The sequence below is a fragment of the Artemia sp. Qi Xiang Cuo genome, chromosome 12, assembly GCF_049724085.1.
Source record: "Artemia sp. Qi Xiang Cuo chromosome 12, ASM4972408v1, whole genome shotgun sequence".
Classification (NCBI taxonomy): domain Eukaryota; kingdom Metazoa; phylum Arthropoda; class Branchiopoda; order Anostraca; family Artemiidae; genus Artemia; species Artemia sp. Qi Xiang Cuo.
The window spans coordinates 54,105,447-54,132,163 of NC_142805.1; the positions used below are offsets into that span (position 1 = coordinate 54,105,447).

Genomic DNA, 26,717 nt, shown 5'->3' on the forward strand with positions numbered 1-26,717 from the left:
ACTGGGCCATATTTATGATTTTTTCGGGGGGGGGGGTGTTTTACGCAAGATTTTTTTTAAGGGGGGAAGGGGAGGGGTTACACACAAAAAACTAAAAAAAACGCATACAAAATTTGTTTATCCATTTTTGTTAAGTTTTTACGAGTCAGAAAACATTTCCTCCTTTTTTTATGCGCCTTCTTTATTATTCTATGCGCCTTCTTTATTATTATATATCCATCCATATATATTGTATTGTAGTAGCGTTTGGCTTGGAACATTTCCTTCTATTGTTCGGCCAGTATAATTTTTACAAAACAATGCTGTTCGACTCTAATATGACCTACAGCCCTGGGATTCAGTATGAAAAGCGTAAGAGCGTGTAACGATACTACCAGATTCCGGATAACGGGAGTTGTGTACACTTCTATTCATTTTTAGGATTCAGAAGGGTATAAACCTCCCGTGTTTTGATAGCTTGGCAAACCTGAGATCTTCCGTCCATAATTATGATACTAGGTCATCTGCAGAGATTAATATTCCGCTGGTTGTTTCGGCCCGATCGATGTTTTCTTTGATTCACAGGGGGATCAGAAGTTGGAACCATCTTGATCAATATAAAAAATGTAGGTGATATTTCCACGTTTAAGATAGTAATTAAAGGGATGCTTTTTAATAAGTATGATTTTTTTTTCTTTTTTTTTATAATGATATTGGTAAACATTTATGGCTCCTGGGGGTGAGGATTACGATTATGATAGTAAATTTAATGAAAATGTTAAGGTGTAAGGTTTGTGGTGCTGTTTGGGGACTGTGATATAGATAGGTTATTTTTTTTTGTTTTTTTATTGTTTTGTTATGTTAGTGTATTTTTGCCACCCCCTTGGACAAGTTTTTACTTCTTGGGGTTGCCGCTAAACTTGTGTTAAATTGTTTGTTGGTTTAGAATGAATCTCTATCTCTCTCTAGACCCCCCCCCCCAATGTTTGTTCAACTCGTAAAAACATAACACAAATACATATAAATAAATTTCTGACGCATTTTTAAGTTTTTATCTTAAAAAAATCAAAAATCCTGGATCAAAAATCCTGGATACGTCCTTGTGGGCAATAATCCCTAAACTATTCTACAGGTGTATTACATATCTGGTAAATATTACAAGAACAGGTCCTTTGCCTTTTTTTACAATTGAACCAAGTGTATAATTTATCTAGTATACCATTCAAACATATGACTTTGCAGACAAATAAGCGTAAATTCGTGATCTATAAAGCGAGGACTAAAGTAGTCTGGTCATTCAGACACTTCTTAGTAATTAATCTGAGAGTGAAAATTTGGTCGATGCATCCTTTTCCCTCCCTAAAACCACACTGCTCTACTCTCAAAACTTTATCTATAGTGTTTATTAGTCTAACAAGTATCATTATGCAAAGTAATTTGCTTTCTAAAGAAGTTAGGTTTATGTAGCCTAATTATTAAACTCATTCTTATCACCTCTCTTCAAAAGGATTTAATAAATATTTTCTAAAATCACTAAGTATTTCTCCTTTATAAAAAACATTATAAATTATTAAATATTATAACCATTAAATATTATAATTTTCGGCATCTCATGTTCAGCTTCGCAACCATTATATTTCACAAACTCATTTACCACCCTATCAAAGCCTAAAGCCTTTTTTGTTTTCAATCCTTTGAGTACCCACTGAGACTCCTGCTTTCTAACTCCTCCTTACGAAATAGATCTCCTTTCAATTTCAAGTAACAAAACATTAAACCATTATTTTCTACATCGTTCCCTACAACTTCATCACGGCTTAACGCATTTGCAAAATGTTCCACCCAGTCCTGCTTAATACTTTCTTTATCACCAATTAAGGCCATGTTCTTATCTTTAACTAAGAGTAGTCCTGACTGACTCCTTTCTCTCTATTTCATGACATAACAATGCAATAGCTTACATTCATGCCGTCTGGCAGACCCTCTTTCAGACCCTAATGAATTTTATCCACAGTCTCCGTTTCATCCCTTCAGTCTATACTCTAATACCTTCTCTGCTTCCTTTACATCCCTATTACTCTTATAATGTACATTACTCAGAAACTTCTTGTACTAAACACTTCTCTTTTCGACCAAACGTAACTCTGTTTCGTTGATATTTCTAACTGCTCTTTAACCTTCCCTTCCTAAGCCATCTTCCGCTACATCCCAGGCCATTTTCTATAGTTATCGAAGAACAACTCTAGCTAGAACTGTATGATTAATACCTTACCAACCTATACAATGCTTTGAAGCTTCCTTATTCACCACGACTCCGGCTCCCTCCCTATGTACCTAGTCATTCCTAACAGAATAAAAAAATTGTGGCACCTAATTTCATGTCTTCTAAACCGTGAGAGATGATCTTCCAGAACTCTTAACAAGTCTAGCTAGAAAAGCACTAGGTCCCACAAGTGCAGGTCAGAGGCTAATAGCTTTATCTCAATTCTAAATAAAGCGTAAAAGCCGGCTTAGAACCGGACAACCATAAGTTCCTGAGACTTTCCAGTTGAATGGTGGATTTGTGTAAGCCTTGCGCCATTTTTGTCATTGCTCAAGATTTAGTACTACTTGACGATACAATCCTTTCAACAAGAGTCAACTTCCGTCATGAGCAATCTCAGGCCAACTACTTCCAAGTTCTTATGGTTGTAATAAAAATTTAGTGCAATACTGTGTCGTTTACTAGGCTACAATGTCCTCAAGGAAGGCCAATCCTCAAGGTCACCCTACAGCATTGTTCAAAGGCAAGGTTCTTGTTAGACAAACTTGTTAAATCTAAGTCAATACCCAAAACAGACCCAGCAGGCAGGTCTTCCTTTCAGAGAATAGGGACAAAGGACACAGCAACTGAAACGCTCAAGCGTTTTGTGCCTAGCCTACACTCATCAGAAGATTTTTGATAGCCTATTTTATGAATATTAACATGAAAATTAATAGAACTTGAACTATTAGGAGATAACTGACCAATAGTAGAAACATTTCCTCTAGCTATAAGATCAAATGCTTTGTCTTCATTAGACAATAAAAAATATTTCGCTGCGTCTACCCTAATATGGCAAGTAAGAATCGTTGAAAGTACCAAGGACATCAAACTGAAAATCTTTACCCCCTGGATCCACCGGCTAGCAATACAACGCTCAATAAGGTGGTAAAACACCGTAATGTTCCATAGGGCTATTGAACAAATATAGGCAAATTGGAATATGCAAAAATTCAGCAATGAAAGTGATATTTCTTTAATCAGAAGAAAAAAAGGATTCTATTGGTTTCTCAGTAGTCAATGCAGGGATAAATATACATGAACAGAATATTCAAACTGGTCATTGACATTCTTTTGTAGGTAAGTCAATTAACTAATAATTTTGAGTGTTTAACCTTGAATTATTTTAATAGTGTACATACTGATGCACAGCTTAGATTTAAGGCAGTGTTTGTTTGTTGCAATAGCAATCAGTAGAGTCACATTTCCAAGAGCTCCATGATCATATTTTTGGAGTATTTTATGCCGATTTATCATACACATTCTTTATTTCCAAACTTATCACCCGCTAAGCAAAGACCATATTACTACATATCGAAAACTTTTACATTAAAAATTAAGTTTCCAGAAATAGATTCCATTTTTAGTGTCCTTGGTACCATACGATTTTTTCTTCGTTGCTCACGTTACAATGTAAACGCAATTATTTTTTTTATTTTTTTTTTGGTTTTAATTTGGACGTGACTTTGTGGGTTAAAGTTAAATAGACTATTTTTTTTTAACTGAATCGGTCACAAAAGACAACCAAAAATAATGAAACCAACGGGATAAGGACAATATAAAAAATGGCAAAAAATTTTGGGCTGTGATTCAGCCTGATGTTCAGTGCTTATCTACAATACAATTTACAAGATTTAACAAATACTTATTTCCATAGCCTAAAAAATATACGCAATAAGAAACAACTTACAAATTATTAGATATATTTCTCCTAACAATTCCTATTCCTCTTTTCCTTGCGAGTTTTCTGTTTAATGAGTATATTTCATTCACAAATTGGCTATAGGTACTTATAAACAATTTCTCCTATATAGCTGAATATGAAAAAAAAAGCACAATTGTTGTTATGAAAGTAGTGAACAAGTGTTTTACTATCAATGAATACTGACAGTAAAGTGAAAAATTGGAACTATCTTAGAAACTGATGCAGGGTTTTCTCCCATTATTAGTTGTTCATGTTACTAGAAAATTCTAGACTAGAAAATGTATACTAGAATGAATTTTACACTCTAACCAACTAGACCGCCTACCTCAAACATACTAATAATGAAAAGGTCACAATGGATATGTTAAATATCAATTGTTAAAGGTTTTCAATTCGTTGTTCCCGTTACTTTATAATCTTTTTTTTAATTTGTATGTGACTTGACAGATTAGGACAATTATTTTAAAAGAATTGGCCACACAAGACGAAGCAAAAAAAAAAAACCAATGGGAATAGACGAATAAAAAAGTCGCGGATATTCTAGACTGGGATTCGGACAGAAGATCTTCAGTGGTAATTTAAAATACATAAAAGAAAAAAATCGAAATAAAAACAGATTAACAAATTTAATGCAATTCACCATAAGAAACGTCTGACCTGCACCTTAGCAAAAAGAAAACACAACTAAATAATAGCTTCCAAAATGTTTTATAAGAACATGTTTTATTCCCACCATCTTAGCCACTTGTTCCCTACCCCAGAACCATAGGTTTTTCAAAATAAAAAAAGTGGCGGATATTCTAAATTGAGATTCGGACTGAAGATCTTCAGTAGTAATTTAAAATACATAAAAAAAAAACTAAAAAAATCGCAATAAAAAAAAAAGATTAACAAATTATATGTAATTCACCTTAAGCAACGTATGACCTGCACCTTAACAAAAAGAAAACACAACTGAATAATAACTTCCAAAATGTCGTATAAGAGCATGTTTTATTCCCACCATCTTAGCCACTTGTTCCCTACCCCAGAACCATAGGTTTTTCAAAATAAAAAAAAAGTGGCGGATATTCTAACTTGAGATTCGGACTGAAGATCTTCAGTAGTAATTTAAAATACATAAAAAAACTAAAAAAAATCGCAATAAAAAAAAAAAGAGTAACAAATTATATGTAATTCACCTTAAGCAACGTATGACCTGCACCTTAACAAAAAGGAAACACAACTAAATAATAACTTCCAACATCTTTTATAAGAAACAGCGCTCGTATTGCCGACATGCTATCTTTTTATCCCCACCATCTTGGTCACTTTCCGCAGTTTTTGTGAGCGCCACTACAACATTGCTTGTGACATCTATTCTGGATGAAATTAAAATTAGATGGCAAAATTATTTATGCAGAACTGATAAATTTTCGAAACTTTCAGAGCGTGCACTTATAAATAGTACTTCTAAAACTGACATAGATTACAAGTCAAACTAGAGTTATATAAGCCAAAACAATTTTCTTAGGTAAATGTTGCTGGTATATTATCTCAATTCAACAGTTGGTGATTGAGATTAACTAGCCCTCTTTCCCAAAGTATCTCCTTCAAAACAAGTTCCTGTAAATTTTCACTTTTTACGTTTCATTGGATCTATTGCATTGGTAAAAACGACTTCCTTTTAGTTTTTTTTCAACATAGGGTCAAATAATTTATTTTAACGCTAAAGAGGATATGGTACCTTAATATCATTTTACAAGCCTCAGCATCAGCTGATCGTCACTAAGAAAAAGGGACAATTAGCAATACTCACAGAGGACTACCTATTATCGAGAGCTATCAAGAATCTGTGGTCTTACTACGAAATTTGATTGAGAAGTTAATGGAATTTTACATCCCTTTTGTTGGCAAGCTTGTCAATCAAAGTGGGTACAACCACAGGGAACTCCCAGAGTGGCGAGATTACTCAAATGATAATTCCTTTTATATAAATTTTAGCTTTGTTCAAGCAGGTATGCTAGAACATTTTTAGAAATTACTTTTTCGTGCATTTGCAAAGAAATTCTGTTCCGTTTAATTGAAAAACAAAATCCACACCTTCTGACCATGTAAAGTTTCATTAAAACTAGAAAAATTTAAAGTGTTTTTAATTAATTTCTAATTAATTTAATAATCAATTAATATTTTAATTAATTAAAAAGAAAAGTAAGTTTCATTAAAACTAGAAAAGCATTTTTCTAGTAAAAACTATTAAAAGTAAAAAGGCCTATAAGGGACAGGATACGGTGAACCTTTATGGCACCGTATCCTCTTAAATAAATTGAAAGCATTGCCATAATTTGAGAAAGCCTTGAATAAAACCAGGTCCCAGATCCATGCGTAAGAAGAAGATATACTTTTCATCGGATCCAGAAAGTTGCTTATAAAACTTGGCGTAAAAAGATATAATATAAGAGTAGGACAGGGGCGAATACAGGATTTTTTAGGAGGGGGGGAATCGGTTGATCCGATAAACTTGAGTTAGGAGCAAGTTTATTTAACGTAAACTTGCGTTAATTAAGTAAATTTCACTACGTTAGGCAGGCGCGAGCCCCCCTCGCCCTCCCCCTGGATTCGCCACTGGAGTAGGATAAGAGAATAAATACTGAAATAAGAATAGAAATGGTCTCACCTCCATCACGTTAGGAATACCAAATATGAAAGATACAAAGCAAATGAGGAGGACAAGCACTTCATGTCTTTTCAGGTACCGCTCAATTAAATGATAATAACCGTCCTTTAATGATGTCACAATTACTTCAACGGTTGCAAACTATAATGGAAATGTGGATCAAAATCAAAGACTTTATACTACCTAGCTCTCAAGTTATTGCAAAACATAACAAACAAGCACAGTTTGGCCCACTTCTAGCGCAGTGAATGACATATATTTGCAATTCACCATAATCACCTAGTAATTTTTATCATCAGAGTCATGGCAATTTTAATGAATCTTTTGTTGGTTTTAATTTTATTGCTATTTTTCATGTTTAATTTACTCTGAGGATTTGTGTAATATCTAAAGAGCGAGTAGATGCAACAATTTTCTTAAAAATGAGCCATTAAAAAAGCTTGTTATGATGTCCCACTGTCTCGCTATTAGCGGAGAAAAAAAAATGAGTCATAGGTGCTTTACATGCCAAAAAATAATTTTTCCTGTTCTTCAAGCCAATGGATTTTCCTTGTTGTTTAAGTCAAGAGAGTAAGATCCTTGTTTAGGGTTTTCAGCCAAGGCGATTCCAATAGTATACTTTGGATTCGGTCTGACGCAATTTCTAGGGGTTTCAGGCTTTTTTTTTTGTTTACAATGGGCCGAGGTCCGTCCTTTATAAGGTTGCAGCTACCGCTGAACCACGATTAATACTGGTATTATGGTCTTTCGGTAATTAATTACCGTTGGTATTATCAGTTACGTTCTTCACTAAGTAGCATCTGACACTGCAACTATGAAAAGACTTAGTCACTTAGACTAGGAATAAATGAAGGTGACGAGGTGATGTTGGGTAAGAAAAGATCGATCAAGAGGATATATTCACTTACCTGAGTAGCATTATTAGTAAAGATGGTGATGCAATGAAGGGGCAAAGATTAGACTAGCCAAGGGCCAGATTGTGTTTCTTCGATCTTGAAAAAAGTATGGAAGAATATTGTTGGGGTTCCACCCCTGTTTCTTTTCCTTTCAGATAAATGACCTGTTTTCGTTCTAATTACATTTGCTTAGATTTGCCTATCGTATAATTCTCAGTGACAATTTAAAAGTCTCGTTGCTAAGTTATAGTTGTGTTGCAATAAGTAAGCTTTGAAGTAGGTTCTATATTTTTACTTTCTGGTTGGATGCATTGAATAATAGGGTTGGGAAGAGAGAGTTGGTTTTGAATGGGGATTGAGATGATTGGCTGGGCCAAACGAAGGTCCCTATGAACAGTGCTGTAAAGATTATTATTTTTGAATTAGTCTGCGTTTAGATCCCGTTTGGGGAAACATATTTTTGTGTAATTATTGTGACCCTTTGGAAGAATACAAGTAAGGTATTTTCTACAAACTGTGTACTAGTTTCCATAACCCAGGCAGGGTAGGAATAGAGTTACGAGATACCGTCATTATTATATTGACAGGGGGGGTATGTTACCTCTAAGGAGAGAGTTAGAGATTTTCTAGCCGTAACCCAAGGCGGGTACATTTGGCTTTAGAAAGTGGCCATTTGACCACTCGATCGCGTTATCATACCCTGGGACAGGGTATACCGTAAATCGGGCACTGACATACCCGATAGATACGGAACCGTTGGGGTAAGAGCGGGAATCCCACTAACATTTGGGCCGACAAGGGGTTCTCCCCCTCGAGTAGGTGGCATCCCACTCTCTAAAAATACATTGTGACATATGTGTCTATGGCTTAGATTTGGCCTGCTGAAAGTGTGCCAAACAAAAAGCTGTAAGAAAAATACGATTCTATCTCAGTCTCTAGAAATACAAAGAGAGCTATGTGTCGTATGGCTCAGATATGCTTTGCTGATAGTGTGCCAAACAAAAAGCTGTGAGAAAAATATGATTAGACCCCTCACCATAGAATTTAATTGTAGGATATATATCGTATGTAAAAGATATAGTCAGCGGTTAGAGAGCCTCAAGACACGCATTGAGTCCTATACTTTAATACTTCACTATCCAAAATTACATTGTGAGCTATATATCGTGTTTCTTAGATTTACTTAGCGGTTAGATAGCCACTAGATGAGCTGTAAGACAAATATAAGTATTCCTTACTCTGTAACCTTAAATTATGACATATGTGTTGTATGTCTTAGATATGCTGAGCGTATAGTTTTACATTACATAATCTGTAAGAAATTGAGAAGTCTATCCCACTCTATAGTAATAACAGATAGGATAGATGACGTGTTTAATTGATAAGGACAGCAGTTAGAGATCATCAAAACACGCTGTGCGAAAAATATGAGAATTCCTCCCAATCTCAAATTCCATTGTAGGCTCGGTGTCTAATTATTCCATTTACTATTATGTGCCATAGAAACTCGACAAGCATTGAGACAAATACGATAATACCTCACACTATAAACTTACTATGTAAGCTATGTGTCGTGTGTCTAAGATATGGAGAGCGGTAACAGTCCAAAAAACAAAGATGTGATTCAATAGCGATTATTCTTCACTCTCCCAAATAAAATTGTAGTCGATGTGTCGTATGTATTAGATAAGCGTTGCGGAGAGTGTGCCAAACAACAAGCTTGAATACATATGCGATTCTACCTCCCTATCCAAAATTAATTTGTGACTTTTGTGTCTTATGGATCATATTTGCTTTGGTTAGATAGTACCAAACAAAAATCTGCAAGACAAATACGATTATATATCACTCTCTAGAAATAAAATGAGACATATGTGTCTAAGACAAATACGATTCTATCCCACTCCCCATAATTACTATGAATGCTATGTGACGTGAGTCGCAGTTTTGGTTTGCGGATAGTGTGACAAACAATATGCTTTAAGACAAATATAAGTATTCCTCACTCCCTAAAATTAAATTATAGGATATGTCGTAAGGCTGAGATTATACATGGCGGAAGGTGTGCCAAACAACAAGCTGTAAGTAAAATATGATTCTATCCCACTCTCTAGAGATACAATGAGAGATATGAATTGTATGTCTTAGATATGCTTTGCGGATAGTGTGCCAAACAACAAGCTGTAACAAAAATATGATTCTATCTCACTCTCTAGAAATACATTGTGAGATATGTGTCTCACCTTTTGTCTCACCTTGTGTCTCACCTGCCTCGACCTTTTCGGTGTACCTGCAAGACTGGGGACCTTGCGGTCAACTCTATTCCCACTTGAGGAGTGGCGCCCCTCGAGGAAATTATAGCCTAGTAAACGACACAGCATTCGCACGGGATTCTGACTAATGGAAAATTCTTCTGGGCTTGGTATGTTTTGATGGGCGTCTTTGGGCTGAAAAACCTCTTCCTAGCTAATTTATCTATTATGGGCTGCCTCCCCATAGTAGCATAATATTTGCAGGTATGAATATATTATGCGTCAGAGGTAATAGGCTCGGGACTGTCTGTGCAGGATTTCAAATCTTGTTGATAGAAGAGCGCCGCCAAGTGTTAAAAACCATGTTGTGACCAAGAAGGGCCCAGGATTTTAACAAGGCCTCCATTCATAGTGGAGGTCCCAGGGACTTCTTGCTGTCAGATTCTAAGCCGGCTTAAACGCTTCAGTGAAGACTTGAGAATATCTGTGATCCTTGCTCTGCCTTGGAAGCCAAAATCTTTTTTTTTATTGGGGTGTAAGCAATATCTGTGGGTCTAAGTGCATAAAAATTGGAACTTATAGTGTTCTAGCGTTAAAAAATGGCCATCGTATCGAAGAGTTGACTGAAAAATTTAAACATTTTAAACTCAACTTATTAGGAGTTACAGAAACTCACATCTCAGGGGAAGGAAGCATGAAATTAGGTGATATAGAATTTGTTTACTCAGGCCGGAAGGATGGGGTAAATAGACAGGGAGTAGGGCTCATGATGAATCAGGTATCTGCTAAGTCTGGTTTAGGTTGGGATGGTATTAATAATAGAATATTAATTGCTCACTTTATGACTAAAAAGTTCAAGGTATCAGTTGTAGTAGTATATGCCCCTGTAGAACCGACTGATGGAGATGCTAGTGACTCAGATGAATTTTACTTACAGTTACAGGAGCAAATAGACAAGGTCCCAGGTAGAAATATGATGTTATTACCGGGAGATTTTAACGTCCAGGCTGGTAGAAATAAGGATAGATGGTATGCTAGCTTAGGTAAATTTGGTGTAGGAAAGGAAAACAGTAATGGATACAGCCTTTTGCAATTTTGTAGGTATAACAATCTAGTTATAGCCAATACGTTGTTTGGTCATAAAATGGCTCATAAGCTAGCTTGGGATTCACGGGATGATAAGAGAGCAAACCTTACTGATTATTTTATAGTAAACCTAAGATTGGTAGGATCGATACAAGATACTAGGGCATATAGGAGTGCTGTTATTGATGTTAAAAGTAAAAATCACCATCTAGTAGTTTTAAGGGTTAATTTAAAGCTGAAATATCGGAAGGGTAATTACCTCCCGGGAAGTTATGATGTTAGTACACTCCAGGATGAGAATTTGAGAGAAAATTTCCAGGAACAGTTGAATACTATACTTGAGACTTTAAACTTGATAATGTGGAAGATGTTTGGAATAATTGTACAAAAATATTTTGTGAACTTGATAATTGTGTCCTGATTAAGAAATATAGGACTGAAGCTAAGTTTAATAGTGAAAAATCTTTATTTTTAACAGAAAGTAAAAAGGACTTGTACAATAATTATCTGAGAGATAGATCGTATGAAAACAAAAGAAATGTAAAGAAAGTGGAGAAAACATTGAAATATGAGCTAAGGAGGTGTGAAGTGGAGGCCATGGAAAAAATTGCCAAGGATCTGGAAGATGCAGCTAGACGGCATAATAGTAAAATATTGTACTGGCATGTTAACAAATTGAGAGGTAGTTGTCAATCCGGACTTGTCCCAATTAAAGATAGGAATTGGGTGGCAATTAGCGATAAGGAAAAAGCTAAAGCGAGATGGGCCGAACATTTTGAGAACTTGCTTAACCGAGATAGAATTGCATGGAAAAATATAGAGGAAAATGAGAAAATTTGGGACACCTTGGATGTGAAGGAAGATTGGTTTTATTAAGAGGAATTATTAACAGTACAAACAGGGTTAAAGAATAATAAGGCTCCAGGCGCTTAGAGGGTGGTAAATGAGTTTCTCTAATATGGTGACTCTGAGCTTAGAAATAAGTTTCTGAAGATTATGAATGATTTTTGAAAAAGGGGAAGTACCTAACGATTTTAGGAAAACCTTAATTAAGCCACTTTATAAGAAAGGTGATAAAAGTGAGTGTGGTAATTATCGAGGCATTAGTCTGGTCTCTGTAGGTAGCAAATTGCTTAGTAATATGATACTTTTTAGACTGAAAGATGCCGTAGACAAAGTTTTAAGAGAAGAGCAGTGCGGTTTTAGAAAAGGTAGAGGATGTGTTGACCAAATTTTCACTCTTAGGCTAATAAATGAGAAGTGCCTAAGTTTTCAAACACCTTTGGTCCTCAGTTTTATAGATTATGAGCAAGCGTTCGATTCTGTTGATAGAGGGGCTTTAGTAAAGGTTTTATCCTTGTGTGGTATACCAGAAAAATACATTAAAGTGGTTAGTGCTGTTTAGGAGAATAATACTGCTGCGGTTAAGGTAGGAAATGAGGTTATCAGCTGGTTTTGTATTAAATCTGGAATTAAGCAGTGTTGTGTTCTATCCCCCTTCATATGTATTATTTTGATGGACTTTGTTTTAAGGAGCACAGGAAAGGAAATGGGAGACCACGGAATCAAATGGGGAGGAAAAAGTCTCCTGGACTTGGATTATGCTGATGATTTAAGCATCCTAGATGAAAGTGTGAGCAAAATGAATTAAGTTTTAGAGGTTTTGCGAGTTCAGGGTGCTAGTATTGGTTTGAAAATTAATTTTGGGAAGAATAAGTCACTAAGGCTAGGAATAAGTGAAGATGAAAAGGTGACGTTACGAAATGAAAAGATTGATCAGGTGGGCAGCTTCACTTACCTTGGTAGTATTATTAGTAAAATGGTGCGAGCAGTGAAGATGTTAAAAGTAGAATAGCCTAGGCTCAGGGTGGTTTTTCACATTTAAAAAAAGTCTGGAAGAATAGGAAGAGAATTCTGCAAACCAAGATTAGAATATTAGAAGCTACAGTGATGACAGTGGTCGAATATGGCTCTGAAGCATGGACGCTCCGACAAGCGGATAAAGATTTGCTAGATGTCTTGCAGAGAAATCGCTTAAGGATTGCTCTGGGCACCCGGTTGACTGGCCGTATTTCAAACAATAGGCTATACGAAAAATGTGGTTCAATACAGCTCTCTAGGTCTATAATGAAAGAAAGGTTGAGGTGGTTAGGGCATGTTGTGCGGATAAAGGATGACAGATTGCCGAAGATTGTTCTTTTCGGCCAACCATCTAGGGCTAAACGGAAAGCAGGTCGTCCCCTTCTGGGGTGGGAGGACGTCATAAAGAAAGATTTAAAGGAAATGGGATCTTCGTGGGCGGGTCTAAAAAGGGAGGCTTTGAATAGATTGGGGTGGAGGAGGAGCGTGCGTAGCTGTGTTGGCCTCAGGCGGCTTGGTGCTACGATGAGTTGTTAGTAGTAGTAGGAGATATGAATCTGTGTAAAATATATAGATAGCGGTTAGAGTTCAATAAAATATGCATTGAGTCAATGATGATTATTCCCCACTATCTAAAGTTAAATTATATTGTATATGTCGAGATTGTAAGATATACTTTTCGGTTGGTATGTCAAAAGAAAAGTAGGAAGACAAATGCGAGTCTATCCCACTCTCTAGAAATACAATGAGAGATATGAGTCGTATGGCTTAGATATAGCCTACTTTGCGGATAGTGTGCCAAACAATAAGCTGTGAGAGAAATGTGAGTCTATCCCACTCTCTATAAATACAATGAGAGACATGTGTTGTATGTCTTAGATATGATTTGCGGAAAAAAGATGATAAATTACAAAAATTGTTCTCTTCGGCCATCCATCTGCAGCGAAAAAAAAAAAAAAGCAGGCCGTCTCCCAATGGGATGGGAAAGAGGTTATAAGGAAGGTTTTTAAGTACGTTACAACTTCTTGGGAGGGGGCAAAAAGTGAATCTTTGAGTAGATGAGGGTGGGGGAGGAGCGTGTGTAGCAGTGTTGGCTTCAGGGGGCTTGGTACTGTAGTGAACTGTCAGCAGTAGTCATTGGTAGTGGCAGTCTTAATGTTTCCATTAGTATTTTGAGTTGTGAGCTTTGTTTTTTCTTTCATTATTTTTTATTTTTTTAATGCTCCTTCCTTTCTTGTTCACGAAAGGTTTTGATTTAGAAATAAATAAAGCTATTAAGAATATTGGATATTAAATAGACAGGAAGAGTCATCAGTCAAACGAAACAGAGAAACGTTTTAGCCCTCTTCAAGAGAGAAGAAAGTTAACGAACCTTAATATACCTTTTAATAAATACATAATTTTTAACTACCACTTTCAGAAATCTCTACCATTATTAGACAAATATAGTATTGAAAGCATATATTTACCATATATTTATATAAAATGTTACATTTATTTATATATATTATAATGATTTACAATAACATATTACATATTTGTACAAAGCAATTTTCAACAAGATCCACTTTTAAACATACTCTTCCTTTTGCTTTTGATCATTATTCTTATCATCTCTAAAATGTGAAAGAAATTCAAAATCCTTCTATCCCATCTAGAATAGCTGAGGTTCCTGAATTGCATATTATCTTATCTGAGGCACAGTTTTTTAGTAGTCTCCTAAGAGTTACCACTTAGAAAAAGTTATTCTTAGAGCTTCTATTAATGTTCGTTTTTTCCGACAACTGATTTGATTTTTCTTTCTGTCTTGCCTCTTTGTGTAATTTTTAATACCAGATATTAATATAATTTAAAGCAACTACACTTCTCCCTCGTTCCCCGCTGTTTACCAAACATTGGAGCCTTGCGGGGTTAACGGTTAACCAACGAATTTAAAGCAAAGCCGTGAACAAAGCCGTACAATATGAGATCTTGACATTTCAGAGCGTCAACTGCATCTATTGCAATTACCGTCTTTCTCCTGGCATATTCTTGTCTTGGTGACAGCGTTGCGAATAAAATTTGTACAACAACTTTCTAACTATTTTGGCAGTTACAGCACTTGAGCAGGAGGGGGGGGGGTTGGAGACGTGGGCTGAAGGCTCATGCGGTTTTCGGAAAGAATAACAGGCAGTATACACACTTGAAGACTAATAAACACAATTATAAAGAGCCAAGATGTCTAGAGTAGGAAAAGAGGTAAATCCAAAGTACACCTCCCCACGGTTCTTGAGACTTTTATTCTGATTTTTTTACTAATAAAGATAGATATAAATGCATAAAGGTGGGGAGATACGAACCCCTTCCACCGCTGGTTATACAATATCCTCTGATCTACCTTAACACCTTCTCAGGATCGGACGTTTGAGTTTTTTTTAAATTGAATAAAAAGTTTTTTTCAATTGAAAGTAAGGAGCTAAAACTTAAAACGAATTGAAACTATTTTGTATATGAGGTTGGCCACCCCTTCCTCAATCCTCGTGCTTTACACTAAAGTCTTAAAGCTCTTTAAAAATACTTCTCAATCAAAATCAAGGGCCCTTGGGTTAGAGTAGTTTTCATAAAGAATCAGAACAAAAAGTCAAATTTTAGCGTAAAGAGCAAAGGATGAGGAACGGGAGCCCCCCTCAAATACAGAATAATTTCTTTTCTTTTTTAGTGTCAATGTTGCTCCTTACTTTTAGTTGAAAAAACTTGTTTTTCCAATATTTTAATTTCTTACTGTTTTTAAAATCATACCAGGAAATACACCCCTCCCCCTGCCCTGTAACATTTCTCCTGGAAAATTTCCCCGGAAACTTTCTTCCCCACAGGAAAAAATCTTCTCCCCAAGACCCCCTCCATGCCCGCAAAAAATTACCACGAAAAAATTACGTATATTCCCAATAACAAATACTATACATGAACAATATGGGCAAATTGCGTAGCTTACGGCCCTTTCCCCAGGGACTATGGAGCATCATGTCGTCAGCAAAGGCACAGTTATCGGACCTTTCTATTATGACAAATTAAATGGCAATCTTAATTATGATCAGATGTCTTTGAGGGGAAATGCGCGTGGGAGAAGGGCTAGGTGCCCTCCAATCTTTTTTGGTCACTTATAAAGAACATTAGAACTTTTTATTTCCGTTCGAATAAGCTACCTACCAATCTTCTAAGACCATTGGTTCTATACTATCATCCCTGGGAGTAATAATAAAAAAATATATATAATAAACAAATAAACACGCATCCGTAATCTTTCTTCTGCCAAGAAATACAAAATTCCACATTTTTGTAGATAGGAGCTTGAAACCGCTGCAATACGGTTCCGTGATATGCTGAATCTCTTGGTGTGATTTTTGTTAAGATCGCAAGACTATTTTTGTGTGTTCCCCCATTTTTCGATAATTAGGCAAGCTTTCTCAGACTCGTAGCTTTTGATGGGTAACATCCAACTTAACGAACTTTATATATGTAGAATCAGCATAAAAAACCAATTCTTTTGCTGTATCTTTTCTTAAAAAATTCCGTTTTTTAGAGTTTCGGTTGCTATTGGAACGAGTCACTTCGATATCACGAACTGTTTCATAAAAAAAGGCGAAAAAGAAAATGCTAATTGCTAGTACCCTATGAAAGTCGATAATAACAAAGGAGTATGAATTAGTCAAGACAGAGTAAGGGAAATAGTAACAAAGGGGTTAAAAATAGTGATACCTGACTATCAATCCCAAGGCAGAGGAGCATTCCAAAGAAAATTATAGCCCAGACTGTTGAACCAGGCATTTTAGCTAAAGCTTGAGGATAGGCGACAAACACTAGTCCAGGACCTGGAAATATGGTTAATCAAAGTTAGCATCCATCTACAAAGTAAGGAGCAACATTGACACTAAAAAAGAATAGAAATTATTCTGTATTTGAGGGGGGCTCCCCTTCCTCAACCAGTAAAAGTATCTACGAATGACCCACGAAGGCTACGAAAAATGATTAAAAAATCAAACGCTACTAATGACAAATCACACTACTACATCAAACTAATAAAGTAAATAATCATATCTCGGTAATGACCACATACCAAGCATGAAATTACTCGTATTTACACCATTCTTTTTTCTTTGGTTTGCTACGAGTTTGATTAAATAATAAACAAAATAATGTCCAGTAAGTGATTATTATATTAGAGAGTAATATTAGAAAGTAATTATAAATTATATCCCAAAAATTCAGACTCCTAAATGAATTGTTGACATGGTCTATCTACCACTATGAACAAAGATAGGCTGGATGTTAACGTGGAAACACCAGACCTTCCAATCACCAGAGAATTGCAGATTCACTTGACCCGTACCAATATGGTTGTTTAAAAGGGTGTAGTACCACAGTGTATTTAGTTAGGCTTTACCACTTGATTGCACAAAGGTTAGAACCTTGAGAAGCTTTCGTTGATTTGCTACTCGTCCATTATCGCAAAGCACTTGATTTGATTAAGCACCTCGTGGCTGCAACAAATCTTAAAAGAATGGGTGCACGTAAACATATCTTACTGCTTGTTATTGATATCCTGCATTCCCGGTACCAGCGAGTCTACACCCTCTTTCCCGATCATATTGACTCTGACTGGAAAGAGATTACATGTGGAGCCCCTCTAGGGACCAAATTAGCTTCTCTACTTTTCCTTGCGGTGGTTAATTATGTTATGGACAACATGGATGACCAATTCAAATACATAGATGATTTATCTGCACTTTTTAAGTTTGCAGTAGATACAGCCCATAATATGTCCCAATTCAGCCCTGAGATTTTAACAGAATTCAAGGGAGAATGTAGCACAAATAGTTTGTAGATCAATGAAAGCAAAACCAAAATTGTAAGACTCAATCCGCTGAAACGAGATCTTGTTTACCCATCTCCCTGGTTTCCGCTTGCATCGTCAGCTACAGTCCTGGGAGTTATTTACAGTGCCGATTGCTCATTTAGTGCTCATATTCAAAGGCTAGCCCAGAAAGGCAACTGCGCACTACGTTCTTTTATTTCAATGTGCTGCTTGGGTTTCCCAGTAAATCAGCTGAAACTGGCCTAGCTTACAAATATACATCCTATTTTAAAATATACATGTCCCTTCTAGGGGGCTTAGACTAATAACATTAAATATCTATGTGATGATGTGGAAGGAATCCAAAAAAGAGCCGTTAAAATAATCCTTGAAGAAAAATTTGTGGATTATAAGTCTGCTCTTGAGTCTTTAAAGATTGAAACTCTTAGAGATCGCAGGTTTCAGTTGATAATGCGTTTCGGGCAATTTCTCCTTGCTAGCCCCAAGCCCCGACATTTTCTACCCCCTGCTGCCAACTCAGTAGTTAATACCAGAAAGATGAACAAATTAGTGCCAGTGCCTTTCAGAACTAATCGATTTAACAATTCATCTGTGCCGTTTTTTACCAGTGCCTATAACAAAATGCCTTAGGACTAGGTTTGTAAATAACAATGAAATTTAGTTTGTGATTTTTTATCTACGGCTATGAAAGCTGTCTGTAAATAAATGATTTCTGATTTCTGAATTGAGAGTTTAGTTGTAATAAAAAATCAATTTTGTATCTTCTGGTTATGTAGCACCTTAAAAAATTTTAAATTCTCATAATCCTACAGCATAAACTTCATTCTAAATACAACTTTTATGCTAATTCCAAAATATAAGCAGACATATTTTTTTTCTTCCCCATACTTCTGTCACAATACTGTTTTTCGGTTGTTTTTACTTAAGCAAAATAATGTTCTTTTTGACTCATTCTTTCATACTTTCTGCTCAATAAAAGGATACTTACTCATTTAATTAGAGTAAAAATATTACGGCATATCAAAGCTTCTTTTTAAAATATTCATCAAAATTCAATGAAGTTCTAAGGATGGAAAAAATAGGTTATAATGAAAAACCTGCAAGCGGAAAAATCAGAATTAGGATGCCTTGGATTGTAATGAAATAACAGCAGAGCATAAAAATTATTTAAAACCTTTGGGCTATCTCTACAATTATTGGTATACTATAAAACATTCTGTCACAGAGTGCTGGAACTCAGATCCTCTGTTTTCCTTGGGAGAGTCACATCACTATTTAGAGGATTTTAATTAAGAATATTCATTAAGACAATTTCTTCTGTGTAAAAAAGAAGAGAAAGAATCGTGATCCAGCATAAAGTCTTAAAGAAAACTCTGAAAACTAAAGATAGAAGTATTTGTAATTTTTATATCTCTATTTGCTTTAAATTGGGCAAAAGATACAAGAACAGATTTTATCAAATTGGTAGAAAAGGCAATGACACTAATTGCCCCTTAGATTATGAAAAATATCAGCTTTTTATCTTTGTCTAAAAAATCAAAAAGAACTTCCTTAAATTTCGAGAAAATGTCTTTTTTTTGTACCGTCATTGACAAAAAATCCTAGCCCCCCCCCCCTTAATTTTTCAGATATTGGCACCACCAAAAATTGGTATATCTGTTTTCTTTATCGTTATAAGCCTACCGTTCTGCATACTAAATTCTCCTTAACGATTTTTTTTATTCCAGAGAAAATAGTTTAAGCAAAAGAATCTTTATACTTATAGAAAATTTAAGTCTGGATGCAAATAAACTTAGACGTTTAAGTTTTCGATAATTTGAATGCATTGGTACAATGAAAAATCTTAAGCCGAACTGGCCAGAAACCCTGCTTTGCTGTTCTCATCGAAGTAACTCTATTAGCTTCTGTGACCTACTTGGATCAATTGCGACAATTGTATTTTATTATATTGGTGGAGGTTTTATTTGTTTTTAGTTTTTTATCTTCATTCCTACTATGCTGAAGACGCCTCTTTTAGATACAGGCGAAATATCTGCGTTGTTTTAGTTTTTCCTCTTTTCTCTCTACTGGCCGCAGTGTCATTTGTTGTTTTTTGACATTGGTGAAAATAATTTCTGCTGCATAACGCTTTGCTATCAGCGGCGCTAGAAGTTTCAACTCCATTTAAACCTCTGGTAAAGCACAAGATACTCATCACAAGTCGCTTTCCTATATTCCGTGGTTAGCATGTTGAATAATCGTAGCATATAATTTAATTACACAGAGCTGACGTGCTAAGCACTCAAACTGCCATTTTATCGTCATTCCCCGTGTTCCTAGTCTCAGGTCATTGCACAGAATTTAGGTATACGATTCAGTTTTAGCTGTGCGGCAGAAAACTGAATCTGACATTAAAGATAAATTTAACTGGCAAAATATCAATGCCCTGCTTCTCATATTTTGAAATTTTACATATCCTTTATCCGCCCAAATCTCGAATGTGCTTGGCTTCTATGGCATTTCTCACTAAATAAAAATTAAACCAAAAGGTTGGAATCCATCCAGAAAAGGGCTTTAAAAATAATCGCACGGGTAGGGAAGTTGCCTTACTCCTACTTCTTAGAAAATTTTAAAATCAAAACCCTGGAAAAGAAACGACATGATCTGTGCCTCCGTTTTAGTGGTAATGCGAGAACCAACATCTGAACTGAAGACCTTTTTCCGCCTCCCCAAAATCCTGAACGGAAACCTTTCCCAAGAGAGGCAACAACTCCCATACCCATTCAAGAACCTGTAAAGAGTAAACAAAAAGATATTTAGACAGCTTTATACCAACCTTTATTCAAATCCTGAACACCTCCAATACCTCTTAATGAACTCTTTTTTTATACTTTTTTGACACTCTTGTTATTTATTTTTTTAATTTGATTTATGAGTTATTATATTATATGCCGTTTTATGACTCTACATTTTTACCTTTAATGTATGAGCAGACCTAATTTGATTTGATATGACATTATTTTAGCTACTTTAATATTTTTTTTTATTTGTTATTTTTTTTATTTGTTTATATTTCTTAATGTTTTTGTGTCCCTTATTCTAATTTCATTGATTTGCTTGTGATCGTTTTTGTTTACTTTATATTCTCTTTTTTTTTACATGAACTTATATTCGGCGATTTATCCCTTGGGAAAAGTTTAAAAATCAAGCCTTATTCTATTCTATAGATTAAAAAATGGATTATACTAAGATAGTTGTGAATCGTAGTTGTTATAGTAGGAGCAGCCCCACGAAGTTTTACTCGACTTTTTTACGACCATGCTGTACTCTTTGCATCAGGTATTTACCCTTTGCTTCGAGAAAGTAATCTGAATCGAATCCGCGCTTATATCTTCGGTATTGCAAATGTCGTCTTTATTTGCCAAGTTCTTATCGGAACAGAAAGTTAATTGCTCGGTTTGATGTTACTAATATTATGCGTAATCTCGGCCACCATCAACAGGGACTTAAGGGCTGGGCGCACGTAGCTGATTTTGGGAACCGATTTCGGAAGCTCAGTGGACAAACGATAGCGGTAAGAAAAATTTGTTGAAAGAAAAATTTATTGCAAGAGATTTTCAAAACAAAAAATCATGGACACAAATAGTCAACTGGAGTTTATTAATGGTTGCAAGATTGACCTCAGCTTAGTTCTAAGTTTAGTTCTCAGCTCAGTAGCGAGGTCTTTCACCACAGACATCTCGTGGTTGACTATTTATTTGTATCCCTATTTTTTTGTGATGATCATGATGAAAATCAACACTGATTTTGTAAATCGGCGCCGAAAACTAGAAAATTTTCCAAGCTCAAATCGACGCCGATTTCTTTTCAAATCGGCACTGATTTTGCCCAGCCCTTACTTCTGAAGCATGCTTAAGTCTGGACCTTCATCCCCATCTCACCTGGCTGCTTTATGCTGTTTAATATTTCTATGGCTATTTATTCTTTTTTGTATATGAAATTATATTTCTTTTCCTCTTTTGCTCCCCTATTTTTCATTATATGTGGATCGTAAATGAATTTATATCCCGAATTTTTTTTTTCATTTATTCATCCATAGTAACACGCCTGACCGTTGTAGGTTTCATACCATTGTAACGCCTGATCGTTGTAGGTTTGATATATTCCTACACATTTTATGTTTGAGAAGTCACCCACTCTACATTATTGAGTACACATGTCGGAAAAGTCGGAGCTCCAACTGTTCCGCTACACCTACTCAAATTTAAGTGATTAAACCCTCGTTTAGGTTTTAATGTAGATACAGCATTTCGTTGAAACACGCTTTAAAACTTTTTTAAGGATAAAATCAGAAAATGCCATTTAGTTTTTTTTGAAAAGTCTAAAATACACGATTACCAACATATTTGATTCTAAAGCTGTGCTCAAAGGGCTTCTGAAATAGAATTTTACGGCATTTCACGGATATTGAGTGAACCAATGAATTCACTGAAAACCAGTCAAATTACGAAAATGACATATAGAGCAAAAAAAAGAGAAAATAAAAGATTAAAGCAATATAGGTCATATACTAACTGTATAACAAGAAAAAAAAGGACTAAGAGTGCTACACAAGCACCTCTGTTACGCCCTTTTATTGATAAACTAGCTTTTGTGATTATTCCTTTTTATTAATTCATTGATTGCAGCACAAGGCTCAGTCATGTTCATTTTTCTTATTGGGTTTATTTTCCAAGTCCACGTAGGAGGGGGGAGGGGGGGGTAAAGCAAATATTTGGCAAGCCTGACAAACGATGACCCAATTTTATTTTGTCCATTAAAAAAAAAAAAATTTGAGCAGTACAGAATATGAGGGAAGGCAATTAAGTTATATAAGAGCCGATTTATGATTTATTCTCCTTACAAAGTAGGATATTTGGATTGTAATATCTGGATAAAAAAATCTGGATATTTCAGTTCAGCAACGACCTTCGCCAAGGTTTCTTCGATGGCAATGGTAGAAGATTAGCTTCCAAAAGAAGTCTAAAAGGATAGCAGACGTAGAATTAAATAATGAAAAGAAAACAATGAAGAAAAACGAAAACTCATTGTCCAATTTCAATTTCTAAAATAGATAGTTTCACCGTCTTTTTTCTGCTTTTACGTATTTCTTTCTACATTTATTGTTGTTGACTTCTTTCCGAAGGTTAGTTTGTTATTAATAGTATTGAAGTTCTCAGTTCTTTTTCACTGGCTGACTCTTTTCCTCCTTTGAATTCTTTTTCTTTTATAGTAACCAGTCACCCCTAGCCAGGGCAGGCCTAGAACTTATTTATTATCAAATTTGGACAAAATGCCTTACCATTACTGACAACTTCTTCAACTGTTGTGCCTTGTTCATAAGCAAGGTTGCCAAGCGTAGCGAAAACACACATTCCAGCCAAAATGCAGGTAACTGCGTCCACAATAGAAATTAAAATTGTGTCCCTTATTAGGCCATTATTAAAAGGGTTGTAACTTGCAAAAGCTATTAATGAACCAAAGGCTATGCCTATCGAGTTGAAATTTTGTGCGGCTGCGTTAACCCAGACCTGAAAAATTTATTCAATTATTTAAATTTCAAGATAATGTTTTTTTTTATCTTGGTGAGTAGTTGAGTTAAGATAGTAAAACTTTCCGGAGTTGGTACATAGCCAAAATTATACCCGGGAAGATGTTTTCAAGCTCAATTCATTCCCTATTTTTAAAGATAGCATAGATGACTAATACATCTGCCTTAACTTGGAAAACAAACTATTTCCTAAAATTTTGTCTGAGATACTTTTCTTCTACGCTAGGTTCAGAAAACGCAATCACAAAGATTTGAGTAGGATTTTAAGCAATATAGGCTTTTTTTTTAATTCGACATATTTTGACAAAATCTTTAAAGCCTTATAAATCGAAATTCAGCGAAGACGTAAAACTCAAGATGCTTTGGTTGGATCGCAAAGCATCTATTTCAAAAGCTTCACTTTCTATGATTATATCTACTTCAAAGCTTCACTTTTATGACAAACAGTTCGTCTAAGTTCAGAAAAAGTCTGTGCCCTTCGGAGGGGGAAGGGGAAGAAGTAAATACTTCAAAATAAATTCCCCAGGTTATATTTTAGGTTGTGGGTCCAGTCCTGAAAGCTATATTCACCTAACTCTACTACTTTCCAAGAGAGTAAAAGTCTATCAACTAAAAAAAAGAAAATCTGGAATTTTCTAAAAAAAAATTAGAATTCTAGAGTTTATCATCTAGAATTTTAAAGTAAAAAAAAACATAGCAAAAGAACATCTTATTCCTAAAATTTTTCAAAAGCTCAAACTAACTATATTCTAAATGCTTGGATATCTTCGCTCAAAGCCTTTGCTTTGTCCTCAACAATAAATAACTCGTAGCTAAAATAATAACACTAATAATAGTGGAATTGACAAACAGGACAAATTTACAAAGGGGACACAAGGAACAATAAAATTACAAGAATAAAATCCTCACCATTTCTAATCTGGAAAACTAGTTCTTAAAAGTAGAGCTATGAAAATAACTTTAGTAGTGTACGGTAGCAGGGGGGAAGGGGGGATGGTTCAACTTAAATTTGACAATCCAAGGACAGTCATCCACGGAGCATATTTATTGAATTTTTATAGTTCTATCTAACAAAATAGATTTTTCAAATTTTCGGCGACATGGGGGGATGGGGGCCAGGTTTAAAAGAGGGCACGGGAGGGAGGATTGTTACCTTCCAACCACATTCAACCCTGAAAAATAGCTCTACAGCTCCAACTTCGATCAAATGAGCCTTCAGTTTATTCGATCCCGCCTTCTATGCAATGCAATAAGAAAATAAAATAATGGGACATCAAAGGCACATGGTTCTTTACTAAAAGCAAAACTGGAGCATTGCCTGTGAAACAATGTAAAAATCCCGTTCCAGCTATTTTTTTTTCATTTTTCTTAATTTTACATACAGAAAAAAAAATGATAATGATTTAACATTATCCCTGCACTCATCTTGATTTACCTTTCTTAACAACTGTAAACATAGGAGGAGGAAGGACCCATCCCCCCATCCATTGTGTTTGGAGTGTTTATGCATAATTTTTCTACACAAAAAAGAAACTTTACAGTCATTTCTGATTTCGGTGAAGAAGAACTGATTTTAAAAAGTAAAAACAAAAAAATCCTAAAAAACAAAGATTAACAAAACTTAAATTCAGTTTTGGAATGGTTTCCTGGTAGCATCAAGTAATCGAAAATATTTTTATGCTTTTAATCATAAATTTTATGAGCATATGGCATGTCATAGATAGCTACCGAAGCTTTCATGGCCGTAAGTTGACTTAGAAGTTTTTTTTTTGATTATATCTTTAAAGTTACAAATGGTATTAAACTCAAAAAATAGAAATCACAGACAAAACAAACGATATAAACATTATAAGCAAATTTATTAATACATTTTTCATTTATGCCTGGTCCTCATGGACAAAGTTCTTGCAAATATTTACAATTACCTAATCGTCATTTTGTTTTGTCTGGACACAGTTATTATAATGTCAATATGCATTATTGACATTTATTATGGCATCCCAGCTCTAAGTGGTAACTTGTTCATACAAAATTCAAAAAAAAAATCAGACAAAACAATATTGAGCATTGCTCCAAAAATTAGATAAGGCGTTAATTATAAACAAGTTCTGGAATTCCAGGGTTTATAACAATGATGTTACGATCAAATCACCACTGTTACGCCAAAAGGTCGTATCTGACATTCCCACACATTTGAGGTAGCTGCCAAAAACTTTTTTCTAAGCTTTCCTAAAAAAAGGATCAACAGGATAATATAGATCGGGGGATCCAAGTATGATTGAATGCACATTGCCCTGCTTACAATCTCTTTGACAGCTGCTCATTATTTCAGGCAACTGGTATTTATTTAAAATGTCAGAAACGGCTTCTAAACTTCCAAAAGGCAAAAAAATAACTCTTTGAACTATATATATATAACCATATTAAGCATTAAAAGCATAATAATTAAATTTTTTAAATTAAACTAAAATTTAAAAAAAATTATCAAGTATTATCTTGTGAAGATACCTTTCCTTGCACCGCGCGGGATTGAACTGAAAACCTTTAAGTTATAGGCACAGTTGCTTCCACTACGCTAGCACAAGGTAATATAACATATTATTTTAAAGCATGATGGTAATTGGAAGAATTATAATTCGCTATAAATAATCGCTTCCTGTTATCGTGTTGATCCAGAGTTTCACTTACATGTATGGAGAGTAAACAGTATGACAATGTTTTCATTCAAGAAATTTAGGTTCCTTTGGATGCAGCTCAGCAAACCGTTATTGACAATTATTTCATAAGCTTGAAAATGTCAGATAAAATCTCTACACATAACAGCGTAGAATTGCCATTTTTAGTATTAATCTAAAAAAAATTTCCAAAAAATAAGTTTTTCAAAGAAAATTAAAGAACTTCATTAAACAAAAAATGAGCAAAAATAAAATCAAATAATCTGCCAAGCATGAAGCTGCCACAAATCAGCATCAATAAATAAATGAAACTCAAAACAAACAGAAATTACAATAAATAACCAAGTCAAACTCAAAATGAGCAGAAATTAGCATAAGTTGGGCGCAAAACCCCTATGCCTTCCCAAGGCCAGAACAAAATTTGCACTGGACGTGTTTGGGGAAAAGGTGGGCGTGAGAGGGGGGTTAGTTGCCATCAAATCACTTTCGACTATTTAAAAGGGTACTATCCATTTAAATTTCAAATCGAATGAGCTCTTTTTCAAGTTTCTACGACAAAGATTTCAATAAAAACCTTATATGCCCCTAGGGCATAAATTATAATCCTTGCCCTGAGGGTTGTGGGGGAGTGTCCTCTTCAAAATATGTTTTCTATCAAAAAATCAACTACGCTGAACAAAATGGCTATCTCAAAATTTTGCTTGGATGTGTTGGGGGAACTAATGGGTGCGGGTATGGGGTGAGATGCCCTCCACCCACTTTCGACTATAGACACGGGCACCAGCCCTTTGCAGTTCCAAACGAATTAGCTTTTTTTGAAGTTTCTAGGACAATACCTTCTATCATAACCTTATATGCCCCCAGGGCATAACTTAAAACCCTTGC

General features: G+C 35.2%; 1 protein-coding gene across 1 annotated transcript in view; it reads right to left on the bottom strand.

Annotated features, from left to right (window-relative positions):
* Positions 1–23,120, bottom strand: part of LOC148946280 (sodium- and chloride-dependent GABA transporter ine-like) — a 32,820-nt gene extending 9,700 nt beyond the window's left edge. Inside the window, exons 1-3 of the mRNA XM_089098351.1 lie at positions 22,909–23,120; positions 16,472–16,584; positions 6,643–6,783 (exon numbers count right to left, since the gene is read on the bottom strand). Of these exons, the coding sequence (XP_088954477.1) occupies positions 6,643–6,783; positions 16,472–16,584; positions 22,909–22,981 (327 nt within the window). The 5' untranslated portion in view covers positions 22,982–23,120. The remainder of the gene's footprint in view (positions 1–6,642; positions 6,784–16,471; positions 16,585–22,908) is intronic.
* Between the last annotated feature and the right edge of the window lie 3,597 nt (positions 23,121–26,717).